At 51.0% G+C, this 23,842-nt stretch overlaps 1 protein-coding gene across 2 annotated transcripts in view; it reads left to right on the forward strand.

The window, feature by feature from the left end:
- unc13bb (unc-13 homolog Bb (C. elegans)) overlaps positions 1-23,842 on the forward strand; it is a 67,258-nt gene that overhangs the window by 32,803 nt on the left and 10,613 nt on the right. The window contains exons 10-32 of one of the 2 annotated variants that reach the window (XM_062484328.1): positions 1,049-1,139; positions 11,220-11,266; positions 11,478-11,556; positions 12,601-12,675; positions 12,946-13,165; positions 14,320-14,547; positions 14,644-14,785; positions 15,762-15,931; positions 17,576-17,775; positions 17,913-18,070; positions 18,735-18,885; positions 19,015-19,083; positions 19,371-19,460; positions 19,660-19,797; positions 20,323-20,453; positions 20,581-20,666; positions 20,822-20,857; positions 21,132-21,173; positions 21,406-21,532; positions 21,720-21,816; positions 22,143-22,286; positions 22,935-23,012; positions 23,146-23,223. In XM_062484328.1, the coding sequence (XP_062340312.1) occupies positions 1,049-1,139; positions 11,220-11,266; positions 11,478-11,556; positions 12,601-12,675; positions 12,946-13,165; positions 14,320-14,547; positions 14,644-14,785; positions 15,762-15,931; positions 17,576-17,775; positions 17,913-18,070; positions 18,735-18,885; positions 19,015-19,083; positions 19,371-19,460; positions 19,660-19,797; positions 20,323-20,453; positions 20,581-20,666; positions 20,822-20,857; positions 21,132-21,173; positions 21,406-21,532; positions 21,720-21,816; positions 22,143-22,286; positions 22,935-23,012; positions 23,146-23,223 (2,677 nt within the window). The remainder of the gene's footprint in view (positions 1-1,048; positions 1,140-11,219; positions 11,267-11,477; positions 11,557-12,600; positions 12,676-12,945; positions 13,166-14,319; positions 14,548-14,643; positions 14,786-15,761; positions 15,932-17,575; positions 17,776-17,912; positions 18,071-18,734; positions 18,886-19,014; positions 19,084-19,370; positions 19,461-19,659; positions 19,798-20,322; positions 20,454-20,580; positions 20,667-20,821; positions 20,858-21,131; positions 21,174-21,405; positions 21,533-21,719; positions 21,817-22,142; positions 22,287-22,934; positions 23,013-23,145; positions 23,224-23,842) is intronic. The other variant, XM_062484329.1, reaches the window with a different exon arrangement.

Here is a 23,842-nt window from a genome sequence, read left to right on the forward strand (position 1 = left end):
ACAGATACATCATAGACCACTGTAGTATGTGTTGCCCGGGCAACACAGGCTATAATGTCATGATGCTAATACTTCAGTGAAATAGTAGACTACTGTTTCCGAAAGTAGATGTACTTCCTTAATAATATCAGCTTATATTGTAGTTACATTACACATCACAATTGTGTGTCATATCACAAAGTAAAATGAGTAAATAGTTATCACCCTGGCCTCTTTGCTTGTGGCGTTTCTGCAGCTGCCTTGCAGTAAAGCTATAGTTAGCCTAGCTATCCCTTAACAGATGCGAAACGAATGTTCTGCCAAAGGTAGTCACGCGTGTTTTCGTGACGTTAGTGACGTAGTGACGTTAGTAACGTCAGTGACTGTGGCTAGCAAATTAGCTGCCTTGCAGTAAAGCTATAGTTAGCCTAGCTATCCCCCAAGTTAACAGATACGAAACGAATGTTCTGCCAAAGGTAGTCACGCGTGTTTTCGTGACGTAGTGACGTTAGTAACGTCAGTGACTGTGGCTAGCAAATTAGCCACCGTTAGCTTCACTTTTCGCCACAAAAACTTAACTTCAGCCTAAACCATGCAACGGAACGTAAATCCCAATAGAAGCAACTCAATCGCTACCAAGACGAAACTTTTGACACCTAGGTTGTCTAGGTAGGCCAAATATTGACTGAGTTTTAGGGGGGCAAAAAGAAATAAAAATAATAATAATAATATATATGTGAGAGAACAAAGGTTGTGCTCTCGCCGAAGGCTTGAGCACACCCAATGACAAGATGAATATGTCTCTATACTCTTTTTTTTGTTGTTGATCAATGGTCTTTTTATTGATTTCTCATCTCATTGCAAACAAGACATGTATACAGTATACAATTTAAATCCCACCACCTCCCCCAGCGCATACCCCCACCCCAAACAAAACAAACACACAAAAAAACAAAACAAAAAAACAACTGACCAAACTTTATCTCTGTTGTGTTCAAAATCTGAAAATCCACAGTGCTCAGTAAGGTAAGTCTGTATACTCTTTAACGACACTCTGTTACTGTCTCAGGTTTGAAGAGGGTGGATCTCCATTGCCCTTCTCCCCGTCTCGAGTACGCTGGCTGAAGGCCATCAATAAAGTCAGGGTTCAGCTCCGGGAGGTAGGGAATTGTGTCCTGCTTATTTCTCCAGTGTCTCGTAATATCTCAAATGTTTTCACAAACACTGTTTTGCTTTATTACACACCCTCCCCTTTATCTACCCCCACCTCTCGTATCTTTTTAGTGGATTGGTTGAGTTCCACCTTCTACAGTTGTGAGGGGGGAAAGTAACAAAAGATGATTTACTCTCTATGTGTCAGCATCTTGGTGCCTGGAATGTACACGTTGCGAAATGGTTGCGTTTTGTGTTGTGTTCCATTATGGTACATTGTTAAGTCTTGGAAATGTACAACCTTTACTCTGCGCCTTCCATCCCTTCTCTCTCCTTAACTATTTCCAGTTAATTTCACCTCTTGTCATGGCACCGTGTAATTTTGTGGTGATTGTCTTGCTTCTCTATATGGGGCTGAACACGTATGTTAGAGATGCATAATTTGCATTAATGTATTGTTGAATCCGAGGGTGACATCCTCTCACATGCTCTAATCGTTCTCTTACAGTAACTTTGCCCTATTCTCTTAGTTATATTAATGTCTATTTAATAATCCGAGATGTTTTTTTATTTCGTATATTTCACAGGGACACACTTAAGTTTATTTGTTATCCTCCGTAGCTCTGCATCTATCCCTCTGCCGTGCCTGAGCTAATGGGGTGGTGAGTTGAGCCTGAGGGAGAGATGGAGAGCCTGAATGAGAGAGGGAGAGAGATTTGCAGGACAATAGGGTGAGAGAGAGAGAGAGAGAGAGGGGGGGGGGACAGGGGGGGACAGAGGGGGGGACAGAGAAAGAGAGAGACAGCGTGGGGTAAATTCAGAAGTACGGCTTCTGTGTTGTTTATCCCATTTTTCTTTTGAGTATTTGCGAAGCGAATGTAGGCCATTTTTTATCCTGTGATGGTGGTGATGCTCACTTTGGGGAAAATGATAGTAGAAGAAGAAGGGGTTGCATGTACAGATTGTGAAACTAGCTAAAGCACCAAAATATGGTAAGGTGCACGGGATTAATGGGGGAATGGCAATTCCACTTATGGTGCTCTCAGGACTCGAGTACGTTTGAATTAAATGAGAGGGCTACTCCTCTAAATCGCCTAAAAGGGGCCAGATTCCGTTTTATATAATTTTTTTTTTTTTAAAGGCTGACCACTCTTGCAAGGCTCATTTTATCATTTAGCATTAGCATGCAAGGATCCTTTTTTTTTAAACAGGTCATGTGATGTAGACTGTGAGTGCTATGGCTCTATATGTCTTTTAGATTAAATGTACTGTACTCAGCTGTAGTACTGTACTGATGTTGTGTCTAATAAGGCACCTCATCAATCATACCCCAACCAATGGATGCCTAGTATAGCCTGGTCATAATAAACGGGTTACAGCAGTAGAGCAGAGATCCATCCTGTAATTAACTGGTCCAGTTATGCGAAGGGGGGGGGGGGGGGGGGGCGGGGGGTGGTTGTCATGGAGCTGGGTTATCGAAGTTCTATTATGGGGATTGCTCTGTTAAGACTGGTTTGGGATGACTGTGTAAATGCCTGCTGATGGCAACAAGGCAACAGGAGCCTCACAGATCAAGGTGAAAACCATATAAGTATTATTTATTATGGGACATAGGGAGGCACTTAAGACACAAGGCTGCACCCTGACAAGACTGTAATGAATTAGAATGAGACATTCATCAGTCGCAGGCGTGACAGAGAGGACGGGATAATGAATGGAAGCGGCGATTCGTCAACAAAGGGTTCCTGAGACACGTTTCGTGGAAGTTCTGAAATGGATATTGGCTCGCTAAGGACTGGGCTTCTGAGCAGGGGGGCGGAGTGAATCGATATGTTTGGCATGCGTGTCTCGGTTATGAAGTCAGAGAACAGAGAGAGGGACTGAGGACAGCGGGAGAGATGAAGAAGTGGAGAAAGAGAAGGAGAGGAGAGGGAGGAATGGATGTAGTGGGAGACGGAGGGAGAGAGAGCTGGCATTTTCACATCAGATTAGCTTTGTGGTGGAATACGTCGCCAGAGGACAGGGAGAGGGAGAGGGAGAGAGAGCAGAGAGAGAGAGAGAGAGAGGGGAGACGGAGGGAGAGAGAGAGAGGGAGAGAGAGATGGAGGGGGAGACGGAGGGAGAGAGAGAGAGCAGGGAGGGAGGGGGAGACGGAGGGAGAGAGAGAGAGAGAGAAAGAGCAGGGAGGGAGGGATGCTTAACTTAGAATGAACTGTCGTGTGAGCCTTCTCCACTCTCTTGCCCTAGTTGTGTTAAGAGGGGACAGACGGCAATCCTCTGTCAGTATGAATGAACCACTAATCACCTGAAAGCCCAATTGGCACTGTTTTTGTGCTTTAAATGCAGTGCATTGGACTAAATGGATTTTGTAATATTTATATTTTTCACAAGAACGAACAAGACACATCCAGTGTCTAAATCTACTCTCTTCATCTGCGGAACAGTTTGTCAGGGAGCCTCTTCCATGTGAAGTGATACTTCTGTTGAGAAGTGTCACGCACTTTTCCTTAACAGCTTTTTCGCCTACACGAGGTAAGGTTTATCTTTTACATATGGATTACATTTGTTTAGTCGGTGCGCAGTTCCAGCCAGTGCAATCCACAGCCGTAATAACTTTTTTGAATATTGCATATCGACTGTAGATTAAGATATCATACTTTCCCCCCCTTTTTTTTTTACAGTAGTGAAAGGCAGATTAAGTCCTTTTCACAAATGTCTCAGTAGACGTCTGCAGAAAATAACGATGCTGATTTCGAGTAGTTCAAGATAAGTGACTCAGACTTCGCTAAACTAAGAACGACAAGATTAAGCACCGTGGAATCAGAACCGTCAGGCGAAGACGAGCAAAAGCGAGCCTGGCTCTTTTCTTCCAGGCCACAGACCATAAAGCACAGAGAGAAAAGACATAGCTGCGGGGCAGAGCCACGACACTCAGTCAGGCTCTACCCAGACTCCAACCAGCCTGCTTTCCCCGTCTCAGTCAGGTCAGGTTACTGACGAGCCCCTGGTCAAGGCAGGCACATGGAGCAGCACTGGCTGCCCGGGCGGCTGTATACGGGGCAGTGGTCACCAGAAGCTTGCTTTACAGTTAACAGTACAATTTCGTTCATTTTAGCATGCGGTTCGATCCGAAACGACATATATATAAATAGTGCAAGGTCAAGGTTCAAAAGTGCAACAGTTCTGACAGTGTTTTCCGTGGTCAGAATGAAGGAACGGTAGGACCCACTTAAAATGACTTGTGCCCATCTTTCGGTATCTATGTTGCCAATATGCAGTATTTCACACCAGAAAAGCCGTTTAATTTAGTCCTCCGGACTGCCAGAATGTCACGGGAAATTAATTATAGAGCAGAAATGGCAAAAGAAATGGTGTAAAATGTTGGTTCTAATTGGAAGTCTTAATGCTCCAGTTGGATTCCTGACCGTTTAAACTCCTCCTCAATTTATCCATCTGCCGTCGTTCGGCCTGACATCCCAATGCCCCTCAGCAGCTCCTTCTAAATGTCCATCACTAATAACCCCCTGAGTCCTCCAGGTAGGTCTTAGTGGTTTGCATGATTACGCTGCCTGCCAGCCTTGCTCTTATCATGCTAATGCACACCTTGTGTCTCCCCGGTTCTTCTGAACAGAGGTTAAACCTCCAGTAGAAGGGTAGGCTAATGAAGTTTTCTTCGTGAACTCCCCCACTCGTGCTCACTATCGAACCCTCACTCCCTCTCTCTCGTGCTCACTATCGAACTCTCACTCCCTCTCTCTCGTGCTCACTATCGAACTCTCACTCCCTCTCTCTCGTGCTCACTATCGAACTCTCACTCCCTCTCTCTCGTGCTCACTATCGAACCCTCACTCCCTCTGTCTCGTGCTCACTATCGAACCCTCACTCCCTCTGTCTCGTGCTCACTATCGAACCCTCACTCCCTCTGTCTCGTGCTCACTATCGAACTCTCACTCCCTCTCTCTCGTGCTCACTATCGAACTCTCACTCCCTCTCTCGCGTCAACTAGGTTCTAAAATGTTGGTCTATTTGGCTTAACACAAGTTAGAATTCCTGGACTGTTGAATACACCGAGAAGTCTAAACTTTTTTTTTAAAGGTCACATGCAATTTGGTTTCTATATTTCAGAAATTTCTCTATTCTGTTGTATAGGATTTAATCATATTATATTGAGTGTAGTTACGTGTGTAAAGACAGAAATTCATTTTTCACTGTCAATTATCAACTTTAGGCTCTCTGCCAAAGTCTGTCTTCTCAAAAACACAGTCACAGTGGAGCCCATGTCTGCCCTAAATCCATTTGTGAGAGTAACAGACAAAACTGTCCTGGAATTTCAATGATGCTCCATCTCTTCTCTTTGAGTAAAATCAACATTTGTCACACATGAGAAAATAGTTCTGCTTACGTTGGTAATGTAGCTCTGTAGGTAATGTAGTTCTGTAGGTAGTTCTGTGGGTAATGTAGTTCTGTAGGTAATGTAGTTCTGTAGGTAATGTAGTTCTGTAGGTAGTTCTGTGGGTAATGTAGTTCTGTAGGTAATGTAGTTCTGTAGGTAGTTCTGTGGGCAATGTAGTTCTGTAGGTAATGTAGTTCTGTAGGTAGTTCTGTGGGTAATGTAGTTCTGTAGGTAATGTAGTTCTGTAGGTAGTTCTGTGGGTAATGTCGTTCTGTAGGTAATGTAGTTCTGTAGGTAGTTCTGTAGGTAATGTAGTTCTGTAGGTTCACCATGTAGGCATGGCTGCCAGAACATAAAAAAACCAGAGCAGAGAGATGATAAAAATCATTCTAAGTTTAACGTATGTAGGGGTTTTTATCCACCTGCAATAGAAAGGTTTATAAGGATTTTATCAGTAAATGTTTAGTTATCTAATTTCCTCCAGTCACGTTGATGCAGTTTACTACCCTAAAAAGTTCAAGTAAAGTCGTTCTACTTAGTTTTACTTAAAGGTAAAACTTCAGTAACATATAAAGATGTTGTGGTAAGAGACCCTCTAAGTGTTGTCTATCAACACAGACATCTCAGTGCCAGTGGAATGTCAATTTATATATTTGGAGTGCCCAGCTATTTTCCAGCCAACTGTTGAATTTATTTTATAACGTTACCTATCGCATCTTTAAATTGACACCAAATCCTGCGTGAGGGATGGTCGGAGGAAGAGGGAGGGGGCGACTGGTTAAAACGACCCCACTGACACTTTGTCAGACAAAAGAGGCAACAGCCTGCGGAAATTGGCCGGCACTAATTCACATCGGGGATCCAGTTGAACAACATAATAGCTCCCAAGAGAACAGGGTGACATGTCACTCTGTTCCCCTGCTGCTGACGGAACCAGCAGGGTACAGAAAACACGTTTATGCTGTCACAGCGTTGGTTAGAGTACAGTATGGATACTAGAATAAGCTCTTCTGTAGCAGACAAGTGTGTCTTTCCTGTAATAATACAAATCATCACCTGATTTGTCTGTGTGAAAAAGCATTTGAACTGATACCTATATGAGTGGTTTTGTGTTTCAAGTTATATGCACACAGATGTCGGCAAATATGTTATGGATATAGGATATCTAGGACCAGAGTCATGTCATTCATGATATTTCCAGGGGTGACGGACCACTGCTATCTCAAGTCATCCAGCTGCTGTATGAATGTGCATGCTTGTGTGTGTTGGTGTGTTTTCGCAAGAATGACACCGACCTCCAGGAGAGAATTGAGCTGTCATCTAATTACAAAGCTGTCTTCTGCTGCTTCGTAATGATAGAGTTCACGCCAGCTGTGTGCTGGCCAATCCGCACACGGCTTCTGTGTACGTGCGAAAAGGAGGCAGACAAACTCACAAACATTCGACCACTTGGTATATATGTAGCCACATGGCTCTATGAAATCGCGTTACTACCATCACGATTTCATGCAAGCTATTATAACAGCTGGAGTTTGCAATTTTCTCTCTGTGCTTTCTGTTCTGTTAGACTGATAAATTAGAAAACAGGCAAACGGACAAGGAATATTTGGTATTATAACATGTATTCTAAGAGAATTTTATTCATTTTATATCAGTGATCCAAATGTGAAACGTAAGAAATGCCAAGAACTAGAAATAAGTAAATAAAAGAGGCATTTAGATCTTTTAAATAAAAATTTTGACATTTACTTCAAGTCAGTGTAGCTCTCTCTCTCTCTCTCTCTCTCTCTCTCTCTCTCTCTCTCTCTCTCTCTCTCTCTCTCTCTCTCTCTCTCTCTCTCTCTCTCTCTCTCTCTCTCTCTCTCTCTCTCTCTCTCTCTCTCTCTCTCTCTCTCTCAGGATGTGTCTCTCTCTCTCTCTCTCTCTTTCAGGATGTGTCTTTTCTATCTTACCAGTCATGAAACTCTAGGTTATGTGAGGAGATCAGTGGCCTGCCTCTCAGGATGTCGTCAGTTCCCTGTCTGCTCTGAAGCGTAAGGTGCTGGTCAGTCCCTCGGGGAGACCAGCCAGCACACAGTCCCCGGTGTCTGGAATGTTCCCCACCAGTCACCTCAGGGAAGATGGAGCTGATGACACCGAGATATCTCCAACCAAACCGGCCAAGAGGAAGGAGCCGGGTCAGAAGAGAGCACAGACCCAGAGCCCCAAGGCGAGGCGAAACAGCAAGAGAAAGCTACAGAAGTTTCCGGAAGGTCAAGGGGAGAATTCCCCACGTCGCCCCCAGCCGAGCCCCATGGAGGTGGGGCAGGACGTGTTCATCTGTGGCCTGAACAGAGACCCCTCCGATGGGAAGATTACAGGCATACGCCCCCTACCCAACGGACACAGCCACACCGGGACTCGCACGGTCTCGCACACACCTTCCCTGGTGGGGCTGGAGGGGGATCTGAAGGGCTACGTCGACGCCACCAGTACGGTCAAAACCAACGGCCCCAGTGCAGATCTCAGTGACCTCACTCCTTCTGGGGAGAGCTCAGAGTGCCAGGACGGGATAGGGGTGGTGGATGTTCTGGACATCACACACGGGCCCAGCGAAGAGGAAGAGGAGGAAGAGGCGGCGGAGGAAGGTTCCGGAAACATAGTTGAACACATCCTTAAAGAACTCAGGGGGATAAACAAGATCCAAGAGGAGATTTCGGACCTGCGGCTCTACCTGTCCTCGGTGCGCGGCTCCGTGGACGAGGTGTCCTGCTGCGTGGACGCCGTGCTCAGCGAGATCGGGGATCTCTACTCCGGAGCCTCGGCCGCGCCCCAGCTCCCGCCTCCTCAGAGGCCCAGGACCAGGCGTGGGAGCCTGGGCAGACAGAACGCCACGACAACGGCCCTCGACAGGAGAGCCACCAGCCCGCTGTTGGCCCACCTGGACTGGGACAGAGACCCGGACCATGAGCCTCCCCAGGCGTCCCCCAAGCAGTGGAGGGAGAGGCCTTCCTCACGCCACCCGGAACCGACCGACCAGGATCACTCGGACCAGAGCTCGGACGTGCCTCGCTCCGGCACCGGAGACCCGTCCAGCCTCTCCCTGTACAGCCAGGAGTGCCCCAGCACCAGCTCCCTGTCCTCCTGCCAGAGCTCCGGCTGCCTGGAGAGGGACGCCTGGTATGGATCCGGCTCTGCCGGCGCGTGGCGGGGAAGCTGGACCTCCGCCGGCATGCAGCACAGCGTGAGCGGGGAGACGGGCTGGAGCGAGGAGGACTTCCGCTCCCGTCTCAACAGCGGGGAGGATGTGGGGACGTGCGGGGGGCCGGGCGGCTGGGACCGCTACGCCAGGGAGGAGACCAGCAGCACACCTGGCCTGTCGTCGGCCAATAGCGGCAGCGCTGAGCACCTGTCCCTGCTGTTTGGGCTGCACCAGCGCCACCAATCCAACTCTCCCTCCAGCTCATCCAGCCTGCAGGATTGGAGGCCGGCCAGGCTGCACGGAGGGAGCGGGCAACTGGAGTGCGACTGCTCCGCCAACTGCCCTTACTCGCGTAGCTCCGGTTACCACACCGTGGACGCCTACGCCGACGAGCTGGGCAGCAAGCCGCCGTCCCGGAGCCTGAGTCGCTCCACCGTGCTGCTCACCGACTGCGACGACGGCTACCTGGACCGGCCGGCGCCCTACCCGGACCGCTGCCCGTCCCCCGCCGACACCCTGGACGCGGGCTCGGCCGAGAGCCTGGAGCCGGGTGGTGCCGGAGACGACGAGGCGGGGTGGGGGTCGTCGGAGGCGGCCAGCCCGCGCCCCGAGGAACCCCGCCCGGCGGAGGCGGCGACGGCGGGCTTCGACGTGAAAAGCATCGGCAAGGCCGTTCTCACCTTCAAGTGGGCGCTCAAGGGCGCTCTGAGGAAGCTGGAGGGCTCCAGCCCGGAGTGTCCCAGGGACGACGGGCAATCGGAGGAGGCGGAGGCGGCGGCGTCTCCAGCCAGATGTTCGCCCGACGCCCTGGAGGAGACGAGCACACCGCAGCACTCCGAGGGACGCCGGCCTTCCGCTCTGCCCCAGCCCGCCTCGCCGGTGGAGGGACACAGCGACGCCTCCGTCTACGTGGACTGCAGGCAGGCCCAGGAGGAACCCACGAGTTCCCCACACACCTCCCCAGTCAGCCAGTCTCTCTGCACGCCTACCGAGTACCATTCCCTGGAGCTCTCTGACAGCCGGCAGGGCCAGACGGATGGGGAGCTCTCCAACCCAGACCTGACGCCGGACCATAGCCCAGGCAGACGGGTGCAAAGCCCAGGCAGACGGGTGCAAAGCCCAGGCAGACGGGTGCAAAGCCCAGGCAGACGGGTGCAAAGCCCAGGCAGACGGGTGCAAAGCCCAGGCAGACGGGTGCAAAGCCCAGGCAGACGGGTGCAAAGCCCAGGCAGACGGGTGCAAAGCCCAGGCAGACAGGTGCCAAGCCCTGACCCGGGAGGACTGTCCGACCACACTCTAGAAGGACAGTCGCCTGGGCAGAGCCCGGTACTGCCCATGTCCAGCCCAGGGCAAGTGGGGTTAAGTTCGATAGGAGAAGCGCGTGCGTCAGATCAAACCGAGGTCAGTCAGTTAGACCCGAGCCACAGGGAACGACTGGCTAATTTCCAGCGTGTTCTGAAGGAGAAGAGACAAACCAGGCGCAGGCTGTCCAAAACTCAGGGCTCCACTTTCTCTGAAGACGAGTTCAACCCAGGTACAACCGGTTCTTCATTCGCCTATTGACAAGCCCAGAAAAGGCCTAAGAAATATTATTTATGCACCACAGGCCTCAGAAGCGCTTGATAATGCCTTAATGGCATGAACGTTGTTTGTGATCGGTTAATCTATACCTGCCCTGCTAATTAAACCTGATTATGTTCATTTGATTATTTATTTTTTTCTTACAGAAAGCAGCAGGGAAGAGGATCAGGTTTCAACTTAACTCCTCTTCAGTCATGTTGTTTTATTGTTCCGTTGTTTTACTCTTGTTCGGTTATGTTACAATGTTGTTTCTTTTTCTTTTTGAGTTTGCCAGTGGGTGTTCTTTCTTGTGTTTCTGTGTCCTATGCATGGAGCATAGGACTGATGCCTAACATGTTCCCATGTTAGGCATCAGTTTCACCTGCTGCTGTGCAGACCGCTGTGATGAGTTAGGGTTTAGCTCTTGTGGGATGTATATGATTATTAGATGACTCATACCATATAACACTTACAGTAACTTTACCCTTTAACATGAGCTGGGGGAGTAACTATCCCTGTGATCGTTGGGATCAAGAGAATCACTAGTGTGGTGTTTTGAGGAGGTCTATGTTAAAAAAAAAATTTTGGGACCTAAATTTTACTGTTCGAATTTGAACAACCTGAATTTCCGAACCTTGAATCTTTTCCTCAAATATTTTGTCCCAAAACAATGTACCATGTTGTGAGTGCTGATCTACCTTGAAACTATTTTGGGAACCAGCCTGTGGATCACACAGTATGTGTCGTATCACGTGATGGATCCTTTATCAACTTATACATTTGGGGGGCATAGCTCCTACTATGCTTTCCTCAGTAGTAGCAATGTTACGAAGGTGAAACTCAACCAACCGACCAACCAATCGCAAGTCTCCTTATGTGTCTCCCTGTTTGGTGATCTGTCGTAATACATTTTCATCGAGTGCCTGAATGTCAACCGTGTTTGTTACTCCCCAGGTTCGTGATGAAGGACCCAACGCCAGACAAGCCTGGGTCAAACCGGGGTGAGCGAAGATCTGCATGTCTGTCAGTCAGAGTTCAACAGGATACATGTGTGCGCAACTGACCACACTTAATAATAATAATAATGCAATTTTCTCATGTCTCGTGCGATAATTGGAGATTCGAACCTTTGACCGATCTGCAGTCAAATGCTCTAACCACTGAGCTGAGTTAGGGTTGCTAACGTTGCGCTGCTCTTCCTTGGCCCGCCAGCGGAGGAAGCGGGATGTTCGGGATCGACAGCATGCCGGACCTACGCAAGAGGAAGCCCATCCCCCTGGTCAGCGAAGTGGTGAGTTCTGACTCCTCCCTTTTTCCAGCGTCAAACTGCCTTTTTTCCAGCGCGTCACCAGCATTTGGTGACCCTGTCATTGTCAAGGTCATGTATAAATACAAATATAAATATAAATAAACAGGCGAGGATTTTCACAATTTGGGTCAAAATATGGATTGAGATGATGAATTTACAGTAGCACGATTGAACCATGTGAGACGAGTATGTATTCAGTCTTCTGATCTCTCTCTCCCTCCTCCTACACCCCCTAATTGTCCCCCACAACTCTCTTGATCGCAATCTCTCTCCTTGGTCAGGCCATGGTAAGTGGATAGAGCACAGTCGCCCCTCTCTTCAGTCTTTCAAAACAAGACAATACTGAATATCAAGTAGGACAAACGGCACCGCTTGTTTTTGTACCTCATGCAACTACAAGTTACACACAAGGCTATGGAAGCCCTGTGTCGTTCATGCTCTTTCTTGTGTCCATTCGAACCCATTTTATCCGAGCTGAATTTGTTCCTACTTGATATGGTAGAAGAGTTTCACCACACAAACTTCATCTTCCCCTGTCTTTTGGGTTTTATTCCTTTGTTTTACATGCTGAGGCATGTTCAGACCATCACTCAAAGACTCCGGGTGGAATCTTCCTTCACATGCACGCACGCACGCACGCACACACACACACACACACACACACACCTACACAACAAACACACACACACCTACACAGACACAAACTCCCCTTTTGCTTCCGACCTGTGTGTTGGGTGATGGCTCTGTCTTTCCCGTAGTCACCTCTAACCTGGAGTAACAGTCCTAGCTCGAGCCCCTTCATTAGTGACCCCATCTAACCACAGTAGGTGTTCAGCCTTCGTGGCTCTCTCTCTAGGCTGCTAAGCAGGGTGGTGTTCCTCACGCAAGCCTCTGGTAATATGATGTTAAACGGGGCTTCTGTTTGGGGGGGGGGGTGGTTGGGATGCCATCGGGTGAAGCTACGGGGTGTGTGTGTGGTTGTTGTTTGTGTCTGACTTATCCTTCCGCCACCCCAACACCGTGCAGTCTCTGGTCCAGGCCAGGAAGGCCGGCATCAGTTCCGCCATGGCTGCTCGCTCCTCCATCAAGGACGAAGAACTGGTGAGTACAGGAAGAGGGACTGTTTGTGCTTGGATGCATTTGCTTATGGTCATCTGTTTTAAGCATGAGCAAGCTCACAACAAAAAACACTGATCCTCCCCTTCTCTCTGCTCTGTATTCCCCTCCTCCTCCTCCACCTCCTCGCCCTCCACCTCCACCCCTCCTCCTCCTCCTCCACCTCCTCGCCCTCCACCTCCACCCCTCCCCACCTCCTCCCCTCCACCTGCACCTCCCCTCCATCTCCTCCTCCTCCACCTCCACCTCCCACAGAAGAACCACGTCTACAAGAAAACCCTGCAGGCTCTCATCTACCCCATCTCCTGCACCACGCCCCACAACTTCGAGGTGTGGACAGCCACCACGCCCACCTACTGCTATGAGTGCGAGGGCCTGCTGTGGGGCATCGCCCGCCAGGGCATGCGCTGCTCCGAGTGCGGGGTCAAATGTCACGAGAAGTGCCAGGAGCTGCTCAACGCCGACTGCCTGCAGCGTGAGTGACGATATAGAGGCTAGAGACCCGGATAGAGGCTGGGGATGGGGAAGAGGGCTCCTGGATAGAGGCTGGGGATGGGGAAGAGGGCTCCTGGATAGAGTCTGGGGATGGGGAAGAGGGCTCCTGGATAGAGGCCGGGGATGGGGAAGAGGGCTCCTGGATAGAGGCCGGGGATGGGGAAGAGGGCTCCTGGATAGAGGCCGGGGATGGGGAAGAGGGCTCCTGGATAGAGGCTGGGGATGGGGAAGACGGCTCCTGGATAGAGGCTGGGGATGGGGAAGAGGGCTCCTGGATAGAGGCTGGGGATGGGGAAGAGGGCTCCTGGATAGAGGCCGGGGATGGGGAAGAGGGCTCCTGGATAGAGGCTGGGGATGGGGAAGAGGGCTCCTGGATAGAGGCCGGGGATGGGGAAGAGGGCTCCTGGATAGAGGCTGGGGATGGGGAAGAGGGTACTTGAGGACTTGGATTCACTTTAGGATTGACCCCTGAGTGTCCAGTGGGGCACAAGCACACGACCTTTGACCTTTGTCACCCCGTCCTAAAACGGCTCTTCCGCAGTGTTATTCTTTTAAAAGCTTTATTCTGCGTCGTCATGGTAATGCAGGTTTTCTAGACTCCGCCGTCATTGTGTTGCCGGGACGACGCCTCAGAATTACAATCTCAACAATTGACAGTCGGTGAATAAGTCATCGGTTCATCCGCAATGGCTTTCAGGGCGTGTAATTTCTCTGACTGACAGCCTTGACACCCGTCCATGCTTTGTCAGTTGGGTTTGTGGCAGGCAAGCGTCGTATTTGGATTATTTTCGGCTGCCTCATCACCATCTAATATTACAGCTGTCAGCGCAGACTGTGCATCCATGTGTATTCTGTTGATTACAGGTTATGATTGATGTTGTATTAAAGACCATGAGGTATCCTCCACCAGCTATCCATCACTCGGGTGTTTCTCATATTGAAACAGAATCAGTATTTCTGAGATAACAGAAATGGAGAGCTCCCCCCATTCAAAGGCCTTTTGGGATTAGTCCAAGATTGAAGAGCAATGTGATTGGAGCATTGAGAAGAATACTTCCTGTAGTTTTGACCAAGCTACAGCCAGGACGCAAAACGTCCCTAAAAGTCCCTAAAAACAGGTGTGTGTGGTTCCAGGTGCTGCGGAGAAGAGCTCAAAGCATGGGGCTGAGGATCGGACCCAGAACATCATCATGGCCATGAAGGACCGGATGAAGATCAGGGAGAGGAACAAGCCGGAGATCTTCGACGTCATCCGAGACGTGTTCGTCATCAGTAAGGCCATCCATGCCCAGCAGATGAAAACCATCAAGCAAAGTGTGCTGGACGGGACCTCCAAGTGGTCTGCTAAGATCACCATAACAGGTACGCACACACACACACACACACTACTCATACATACACACACATCAAGGAAAAACCCCTGAGTGTGTGTGCGTGTGTGTGTGTGTGTGTGTGTAGTGCTGTGTGCCCAGGGGCTCCAGGCCAAGGACAAGACGGGCTCCAGTGACCCCTACGTCACCGTCCAGGTGGGCAAGACCAAACGCAGGACCAAGACCATCTACGGAAACCTCAACCCCGTCTGGGAGGAGAAGTTCCACTTGTGAGTATCTCCTGTCTGGGCCAAGTAGAACTTGTATCTCCTGTATAACCCCGTCTGGGAGGAGAAGTCGAATTTGGAAGGGTCCTTTTCCTACATTTGGCAGCATCCTCTGAATTTGTGATGCATTCAGACACTCCAAGCCGAGGAGTAGCTTGATCTCTGTTGCCTCGAGGACTGACTGTCTGATGCGGGACTAAAGACGGACAGTTTTTCCTTCCTTGCTGGAGCGTGGACTGAGGTCTGGTCGAGGGAGATGATCAGACTGAATTTGGATGTGCTGCTAAGCAGGCCAGGCCTTCGCCCCGAGCTGTCTGGATGGTCTCAGCATGGAGACAGTGGACTCAACCTACTTTCAAATGTCACTCACTGTCTGTGTGCTCCCTGTTCTCTGTCTGCCTGTCTGTCTGCCTGTCTGCCTGTCTGCCTGCCTGTCTGTCTGCCTTTCTGTCTGTTTGCCTGTCTTACTGTCTGCTTGTCTGTCTGCCTGTCTGCCTGCCTGCCTGCCTGACTGCCTGTCTGTCTGTCTGTCTGCTTTTCTGCTTGTCTGTCTCTCTGCCTGTCTGTCTGCCTTTCTGTCTGTCTGTCTGCCTTTCTGTCTGCTTGTCTGTCTGTCTGCCTTTCTGTCTGTTTGCCTGTCTGTCTGTTTGCCTGTCTGTCTCTCTGCCTGTCTGCCTGCCTGTCTGCTTGTCTGCCTGTCTGCCTGTCTGTCTCTCTGCCTGTCTGTCTGTCTGGACCCTGGAAATCAGAGACTCTTTTACTGGGGTTCCACGGAACAACACTTTCCTTTATGAATCACTTCGGATCACATCTAGTTGAGCCAAATAAGAATAAAAAATACTATACAAACAGTGAAGCACATGTTATTAAAAGAAAGTTGCTTAATCAGTATGTGATACTGTAACACACAGTACCCCCCCCCCCCCCCCACATTTTTTTTTTTTTACTTTACATGTTCCTTGTTGGTTTTTCCCGCCAGTGAGTGTCACAACTCTTCGGACCGCATCAAGGTGCGTGTCTGGGACGAGGACGACGACATCAAGTCCCGCGTGAAGCAGCGTCTGAAGAGGGAGTCCGATGACTTCCTGGGCCAGAGCATCATCGAGGTGCGCACGCTCAGCGGAGAGATGGACGTCTGGTACAACCTGGGTCAGTACCGCAACCTTCGACCTCTCTGTGACCCCCAACCTGCGTCACCCCCCCCCCCCTTCACCTCCCTCCTCTCTCTCACCGCCGTCTTCTCCCACCGATCCCAACATAACCGATCACTCTCTGTGTTATTCTCTATGTCTCTCTCTCTCTTCTCCTCGCACTTTCTTTTTCTCTCATCTCGCTCTCTCTTCAGTCTCTCGCTCTCTCTCGCTCTCTCTTCAGTCTCTCTTCAGTCTCTCGCTCTCTCTCTCTCTCTCTGTCTGTCTGTCTGTCTGTCTGTCTGTCTGTCTGTGTGTGTGTGTCTGTAATCCTGTCTGTGTTTGCATCAACCTCATTACTGTCGTTTTCCTGGCCAGAAGGGCCATTTTTCTTGCCCAATTACCCGGGCAAGGAGTGGCCCCGAGGCCTGGACATGCCCTGGATGAAAACACTGTCCTCCCCCTACCCCCCCTCCTCCCTCTCTCCTCCCCTACCATGCTCTGTGTGTTCCCTGTAGGCCTCTCACCCTCTGGACTCTCCCCTCCCTCTCTCTCTTTCCCTCTCTCCTCGTCTGCTGCCCCGGTCTCCTATTGTCCTCGGCCTGCTTCATCCTCTCACTCGACCACGTGTTTCAGTCCCCCTCTCGTCTCTTCTCTAAGTGTTTGTCCCTCGGGGGCAGAGGGGAGAGTGTTGTTGAAAAGGTTTTTTCCCGCACACATGTCAAGTTGCCTTTTCTGTTTAGTTGTGAATACTTTACGGGAGATAATTGATTCACCCTCCCGAGGGGCTTCTCTCTCTCTCTCTCCCTCCACCTAATGACAGGCAGACTTTCAGGGATGCTTCCCTATCTGTGATGAACTTTCCTCACCAGCAAATGGGACTCTCGACATCCATAATGTGTGTCTGTGTGTATGAACCGTTACATGTGTTTTTTTCTCCCGGAGCCCCGGGCGTCAGCTGTGCGTGTTTAATCACAACTTTGTGAAATTGACTCCACCGTTCACAGCCCAGCTCGAACAAATCTTAAAAACGTACGACTGCCGCTTGCATTCTGAAAGTGTTTGAAGTGGGAAGGTGTGTGTGTGATCCTCTTTTACACCGTGCTCTCGATAAACAGCGGAAAGATTAATCTTAGATAAGTTCTGCTTTGGCTACAACTGCTCTCCTCTTTTCCTCCCCCTCCCCTCTCCTCCCCCTCTCCTCCCCCTCCCCTCTCCTCCCCCTCTCCTCCCCCTCCCCTCTCCTCCACCGCTAAAGAGATCCTCCTTGATTATCATGTAGAACACTCCAGTCGTAAATCGACCACCCCGGCGACACGTACAAATTACCCTAATAATGGTGGCTGTCACGGGAAATAGGCGGGGTTGAGCTGCCGAACGCGGATCCTTCCAGAATAGCTCAGGCTCGAGTGTCCTCGGTCATGAGGAGCACTTCCCCCCCCGGTCGTCGTCCCCCCCCTCTCCTCGCCGCCGACCGCTAGCACAACGCAATCACAAAATGGCCGGCGTAACTGTGGTACACACAGAGCTCCAGTGAGCTCACGAGGCAGTTGATAAACCTTTGGTTGGCGCTACATTGCCAGACCTGGTTTCAGGCTGTTGGTTTGAGTCTAAGGTGATGAACTCTGTGTGTGTGTGTGTGTGTGTGTGTCTGTGTGTACAGAGAAAAGGACAGACAAGTCTGCTGTTTCCGGAGCCATCCGTCTGCAGATCAGTGTGGAGATCAAGGGAGAGGAGAAGGTGGCCCCTTACCATGTCCAGTACACCTGTCTGCATGAGGTAAACACCTGTAACCATCTCCTGTACACCTGCATGCATGAGGTAAACACCTGTAACCATCTCCTGTACACCTGCCTGCATGAGGTAAACACCTGTAACCATCTCCTGTACATCTGCCTGCATGCATGAGGTAAACACATGTAACCATCTCCTGTACACCTGCCCGCTCATTTTCATCTGCCGTTCTGTGTGTCTGACACCTGAGGTTCTCTGTTCCCCAGAATCTGTTCCACCACTCGACGGACGTGCTGGGCATGGTGAGGATCCCAGAGGCCAAGGGGGACGAAGCCTGGAAGGTCTACTTCGACGAGGTGGCCCAGGAGATCGTGGACGAGTTTGCCATGCGCTATGGCATCGAGTCGATCTACCAGGCCATGACGTAAGGCTGGGGGGCGCTCTCTCCTCCGCCCATCTTTTCAACCTCTTTCACCCCTCCCTCCCTCCCTGCCCCCCCCCCCCCCCCTCTTCTCTCTGATATAGAACAGCCGTTTGGTTTGGTACCGTTTTCACCCCCACCCCCCCATGGCCTCCAGATGAAGGAGAACCCTCCCAGTGTTGGGAGGATGGATATGGCTCCGTGGAGTGTCGTTCTCCATACAGATGCTCGTTAACTGGGCCCATCACTCAGCCCAAGCACACTCAGACAGCCATCCCTCACCCGGAATGGGGCGGGTGGGCAGCGCGAAACGAGCGCCTCACCTCCCAGGGTTCATCCGGTGGAGGCAGGACCCTGGAGAAGGCAGCTCGCGGGCCAAACATGCCGTCCTTGTGTTCCGCATGTGTCTCTCGTACGGATGATTTGCTCCTGCTGTATAATGACAAAGAAAATGCACGTTAGCGGTTAAACAGGTCGTCGTGAACACTGGATGTTACGACGCTTGCTTCCCTAAACCGACGAGCATTACACCAAACAGATTACATTTTCAGGCTGAAATCCATCGAGGTTCTCCCAGTCTGGCTCTCTCAGTTGTGCCCTCTACTGGCAGAGACGTTCCGGTAACTTCCTGACCCTCACAGTACACGACCTCTTGTCTGTTTTCCAGGCATTTCGCCTGCCTGTCGTCAAAGTACATGTGTCCCAGCGTGCCCGCTGTGATGAGCACCCTGCTGGCCAACATCAACGCTTTCTACGCCCACACCACCGCCTCCACCAACGTCTCCGCCTCCGACCGCTTCGCCGCCACCAACTTCGGGGTAACTCCTCCTGGCGCGGCCCGCGCTCTCCAAACACACGCCCGGGGGGAGGGGGAGGGGGTGATGTGTGTCTGCCTGTGACGCCAGCTTCAACCGCTCCTCTCTCTCTCTCTCTTTCCCTCCGTACAGAAAGAGCGCTTCGTCAAGCTTCTGGATCAACTGCACAACTCGCTGCGCATTGACCTGTCTACGTACAGGGTGAGCTGGGGGCGGCTGGGTTGGGTTTGGGCCCTCTGGTGTCCTGACTTGGGTTCTGACACTGTTAAGGAGTCAGGAAGTCAGATGGCTGAGCGGTTAGGGAATCGGGCTGTTAATCAGAAGGTTTCCGGTTCGATTCCTGGACGTGCAAATGATGTTGTGTCCTTGGGGAAGGCACTTCACCCTACTTGCCTCGGGGGAATGTCCCTGTACTTACTGTAAGTCGCTCTGGATAAGAGCGTCTGCTAAATGACTAAATGTAAATGTTCTCATCCGCCGTTCTCCAGAACAACTTCCCTGCCAGCAATAAGGAACGTCTTCAGGACCTCAAGTCCACTGTGGACCTCCTGACCAGCATCACCTTCTTCAGGATGAAGGTACGCTTTGCCACATAAGGCCCCTCAGAACGAAGCTTCAGTCGTTTCGGTTGTCTCTTTTCTCCCTAAAAGTGTGATCTTCATTAATTTAAGTTCCCATTGGGTAGCACGGTGCCTGTGCTGCGTTAGTGAAGCCTGAAGTGTTTGTGATGGATCACAGCACTCCGTGTTGAGCCCTTTGTCTCCTCCTGGTGGTCAGGTTCAGGAACTGCAGTCCCCTCCTCGGGCCAGTCAGGTGGTGAGGGACTGCGTCAAGGCCTGCCTCAACTCCACCTACGACTACATCTTCAACAACTGCCAGGAGCTGTACAGCCGCCAGTACCAACCGCTGGACTCTGTGAGTGTGACTGACAGGCCCCTCAGAGTGGAGTCAGGTGGCCGAGCGGTGAGGGAATCGGGCTAGTAATCTGAAGGTTGCCAGTTCGATTCCCGGTCATGCCAACTGACGTTGTGTCCTTGGGCAAGGCACTTCACCCTACTTGCCTCGGGGGAATGTCCCCGTACTTATTGTAAGTCGCTCTGGATAAGAGCGTCTGCTAAATGACTAAATGTAAATGTAAGACACAGTGTAGACAAGCAGCAGAGATGACACTTCCAACACTGGGAAAGTAACGTTGACAGACCCGCGCTGTGGGCGACCTCCCAGGGGGGGGTTAAATCAGCGGGTGTTGTGCCCAACAGTAACAGAAGTCATGCAGTTGCAGTGTACTTTGTTTGCGAGTATCAAGAATTCTTGTTGTTGTTGATGTTGATTCTGTTGTTGTTGTTGTTGATTCTGTTGTTGTTGATGCTGTTTATTTTTGTTGTTGTTGATGCTGCTGCTGTTGTTGTTGTTGATGCTGTTGTTGTTGTTGTGATCCAGAACAAGGAGGAAGTTCCTCTGGAGGAGCAGGGCCCCAGCATCAAGAACCTGGACTTCTGGCCCAAGCTCATCACCCTCATCGTCTCCATCATCGACGAGGACAGGAACTCCTACACACCTGTCCTCAACCAGTCAGTACACACACACCTTATCAAACACCACACACACACACACACACACCTTATCAAACACACACACACCTTATCAAACGCCACACACACACACGTGCGTGTGTCTAACGCTGCTATGTCCTGGCAGGTTTCCCCAGGAGCTGAACGTGGGGAAGGTGTGTGCCGAGGTGATGTGGACGCTGTTCGCCCAGGACATGAAGTACGCCATGGAGGGTGAGTCTTGCCTGATGACTGGGCTGGGTCCAGAAATCCTTGGTTTACCTAGTCTGGGTCCAGAAATCCAGGGTTTGTAAGTGTCTGTCCTTCCATCTGCGATCTCTCTCCCTTCGGTCTCATACCCTCCTGTCTTCTCATCTCCTGTCTCCCAGTCATGGATAACGTTGACCACTACCAATGGCTCCAGGGTGAGCCTGACTGTAGTTTCATAGTCTGTAGACTAACTCTAGCACAGACTGTAGATACAGTACACCTCACTCCCAGTACCTGTGTTTGCGTAGCCACAACAGCCTGAGTCAAAACGCTGTGACACGATCCCATTATGTGATTATTAAAAAAACGTAAACGACAAGACAATCCAGTAAGTGTGATTCCGGTAGACGGTAAACGTTCATCCGTTACATGCTCTGTGTTCCCTACATTTCCGCCGTCGTCGTCCACGCTCGTTACCGTGCGCTCCAGCCCCCTCCACGTTCAGCCGGCGTGGGCAGACCTTCTACGCCGGTAAGGGTGTCATCTCCATCCCATAATACCCGCCCCCGCTGTCCTCCCTCTCCCCAAAGGAGAACCTATAGAAGGTTAACTGTATGTCAGCACTGAGCAGAGAGGTCACATCTGTCTGGTCCTGACCTCATCAGGCCTCCAGGGAGTCTTCTGCTGAGCTGCTACTGGGCGGTGGGACTGTGGACGGACACACACACCTGTCAATCACGCTCTGTCCTGTGTGTCTCCACAGAGCATGAGAAGCAGCGTCTGTGTAAGAGCGCCGACTATATGAACCTGCACTTCAAGGTCAAGTGGCTCTACAACGAGTACGTGAAAGACCTGCCCAGCTTCAAAGGAGTCATCCCAGACTACCCATCGTAAGTGCGAACCACGCCGCTCGAAAAACGTCACCAAAACACAAACCAAAAAAACTGGGTTCTATAACCGATCGTCGATCAGAAGGATTTCAGACAGGGACTGAATCCGATCGATGCGGTTCAGAGACTTGAAGTAGTTCTTGGATTGGGCCTGACCAGTGTGGGCGGTGTTGGGTTCCTGGGGAAGGTGGTTCCTCCAGTTCGTGCTGCAGTGGCTGGACGAGAACGAGGATGTGTCCATGGAGTTCATGCATGGAGCCCTGGAGAGAGACAAGAAGGATGGAGTAAGTACCTCAGTACTGTCACCTGGAGTACGTCAGTACTGTCACCTGGAGTACTACAGTCCTACTGGGATCATCCGGGTTTAAATCTATTTTATGAGTTATTCTGATGATGCAACCTTTGTTAAAAGGTTTGTTTAAGTTTAAGTTTTAGTTTTTGTTTAAGTTTTAATAAGTATTTATTTTGAAGATGCAAAAATAATGAATCCCAAGAAACGTATATAGTAGTGGGAGGGATTTGACCCTGCGACTTCTTGATCCACAGTCAAATGCTCTAACCACTGAGCTTACCTATGAGTTGTTTGTTTCCCCCCCGTGTCCTGGTCCAGTTCCAGCAGACGTCGGAGCACGCTCTGTTCTCCTGCTCCGTGGTGGACGTGTTCACACAGCTCAACCAGAGCTTCGAGATCATCAAGAAGCTGGACTGCCCCGACCCCAAGGTCATGGCTCACTACAGCCGCCGCTTCGCCAAGGTAGGGCGCACACACACACACACCACACACACACCACACACACACACACACACCCACACACACACATACACACACACACACACCACACACACACCCCCACACCCCCCCCCACACACACCCCACACACACCCCCACACACCTCCCCACACACACACACCACACACACACACACACACACCACACACACCACACACATACACACACACACACACCACGCACCCCACACACACCCCCACACACCACACACACACACACACCACACACACACACACACACACACACCACACACACCCCACACACCACACACACCCACACACACCCCACACACCACCCACACACCCACACACACACACACCACACACACCACACACACCACACACACCACACACACACACCACACACACCACACACACACACCACACACACCACACACACACACCACACACACATGTCTTCTTGTCACACTCTGGACACTCTGGTCTCAGTCACACACATCACACCATGCAGTGTCCAGTTGAGCAGCCATAATTCGATCCTGTAAATGATCGCAAGTGATTTTTTCGAAAAACCCTCAAAGGGAGTGTATTTGGAGTGTATTTTGAGTGTATTTGGAGTGCACGCCAACCATGTCTGCTTTCTCCCATGCAGACTATTGCCAAAGTTCTTCTGCAGTACAGTGCCATTCTCACCAAGAGCTTCCCTGCCTACTGTGACAAAGAGAAGATGGTAAGTCATCATCCCTCTTCTTCTGCATCGTGTCATTAGTCCTGCCTTACAGGTGACTGATCAGTCTCTCCCTCTCTCTCTCTTTCCCTCTCTCTCTCTCTCCCTCTCTCTCCTCTCTCTCTCCCTCTCTCAGCCCTGTGTTTTGATGAACAACGTGCAGCAGTTGAGGATCCAGCTGGAGAAGATGTTTGAGTCCATGGGTGCCAAACAGGTGGGTGGACCCTGGGAACAGACGTCAGTCTGTACCGACCTCTGACCCCGAGGGGGCTGAGCTGGGCCAGAGGTGCTTGTGTTGAGGCCGAGGGGCCCATGTGTTGTCAAGGCCCCTGTGTTGTCTAGGCCCCTGTGTTGTCGAGGCCCCTGTGTTGTCTAGGCCCCTGTGTTGTCGAGGCCCCTGTGTTGTCGAGGCCCCTGTGTTGTCGAGAGCCCCTGTGTTGTCGAGGCCCTGTGTTGTCGAGGCCCCTGTGTTGTCGAGGCCCCTGTGTTGTCGAGGCCCCTGTGTTGTCGAGGCCCCTGTGTTGTCGAGTGCCCCTGTGTTGTCGAGGCCCCTGTGTTGTCGAGGCCCCTGTGTTGTCGAGGCCCCTGTGTTGTCGAGGCCCTGTGTTGTCGAGGCCCCTGTGTTGTCGAGGCCCCTGTGTTGTCGAGGCCCCTGTGTTGTCGAGGCCCTGTGTTGTCGAGGCCCCTGTGTTGTCGAGGCCCCTGTGTTGTCGAGGCCCCTGTGTTGTCGAGGCCCCCTGTGTTGTCGAGGCCCCTGTGTTGTCGAGGCCCCTGTGTTGTCGAGGCCCCTGTGTTGTCGAGGCCCCTGTGTTGTCGAGGCCCCTGTGTTGTCG

This window comes from Osmerus eperlanus, chromosome 18, assembly GCF_963692335.1.
Source record: "Osmerus eperlanus chromosome 18, fOsmEpe2.1, whole genome shotgun sequence".
In the NCBI taxonomy this organism is placed as follows: domain Eukaryota; kingdom Metazoa; phylum Chordata; class Actinopteri; order Osmeriformes; family Osmeridae; genus Osmerus; species Osmerus eperlanus.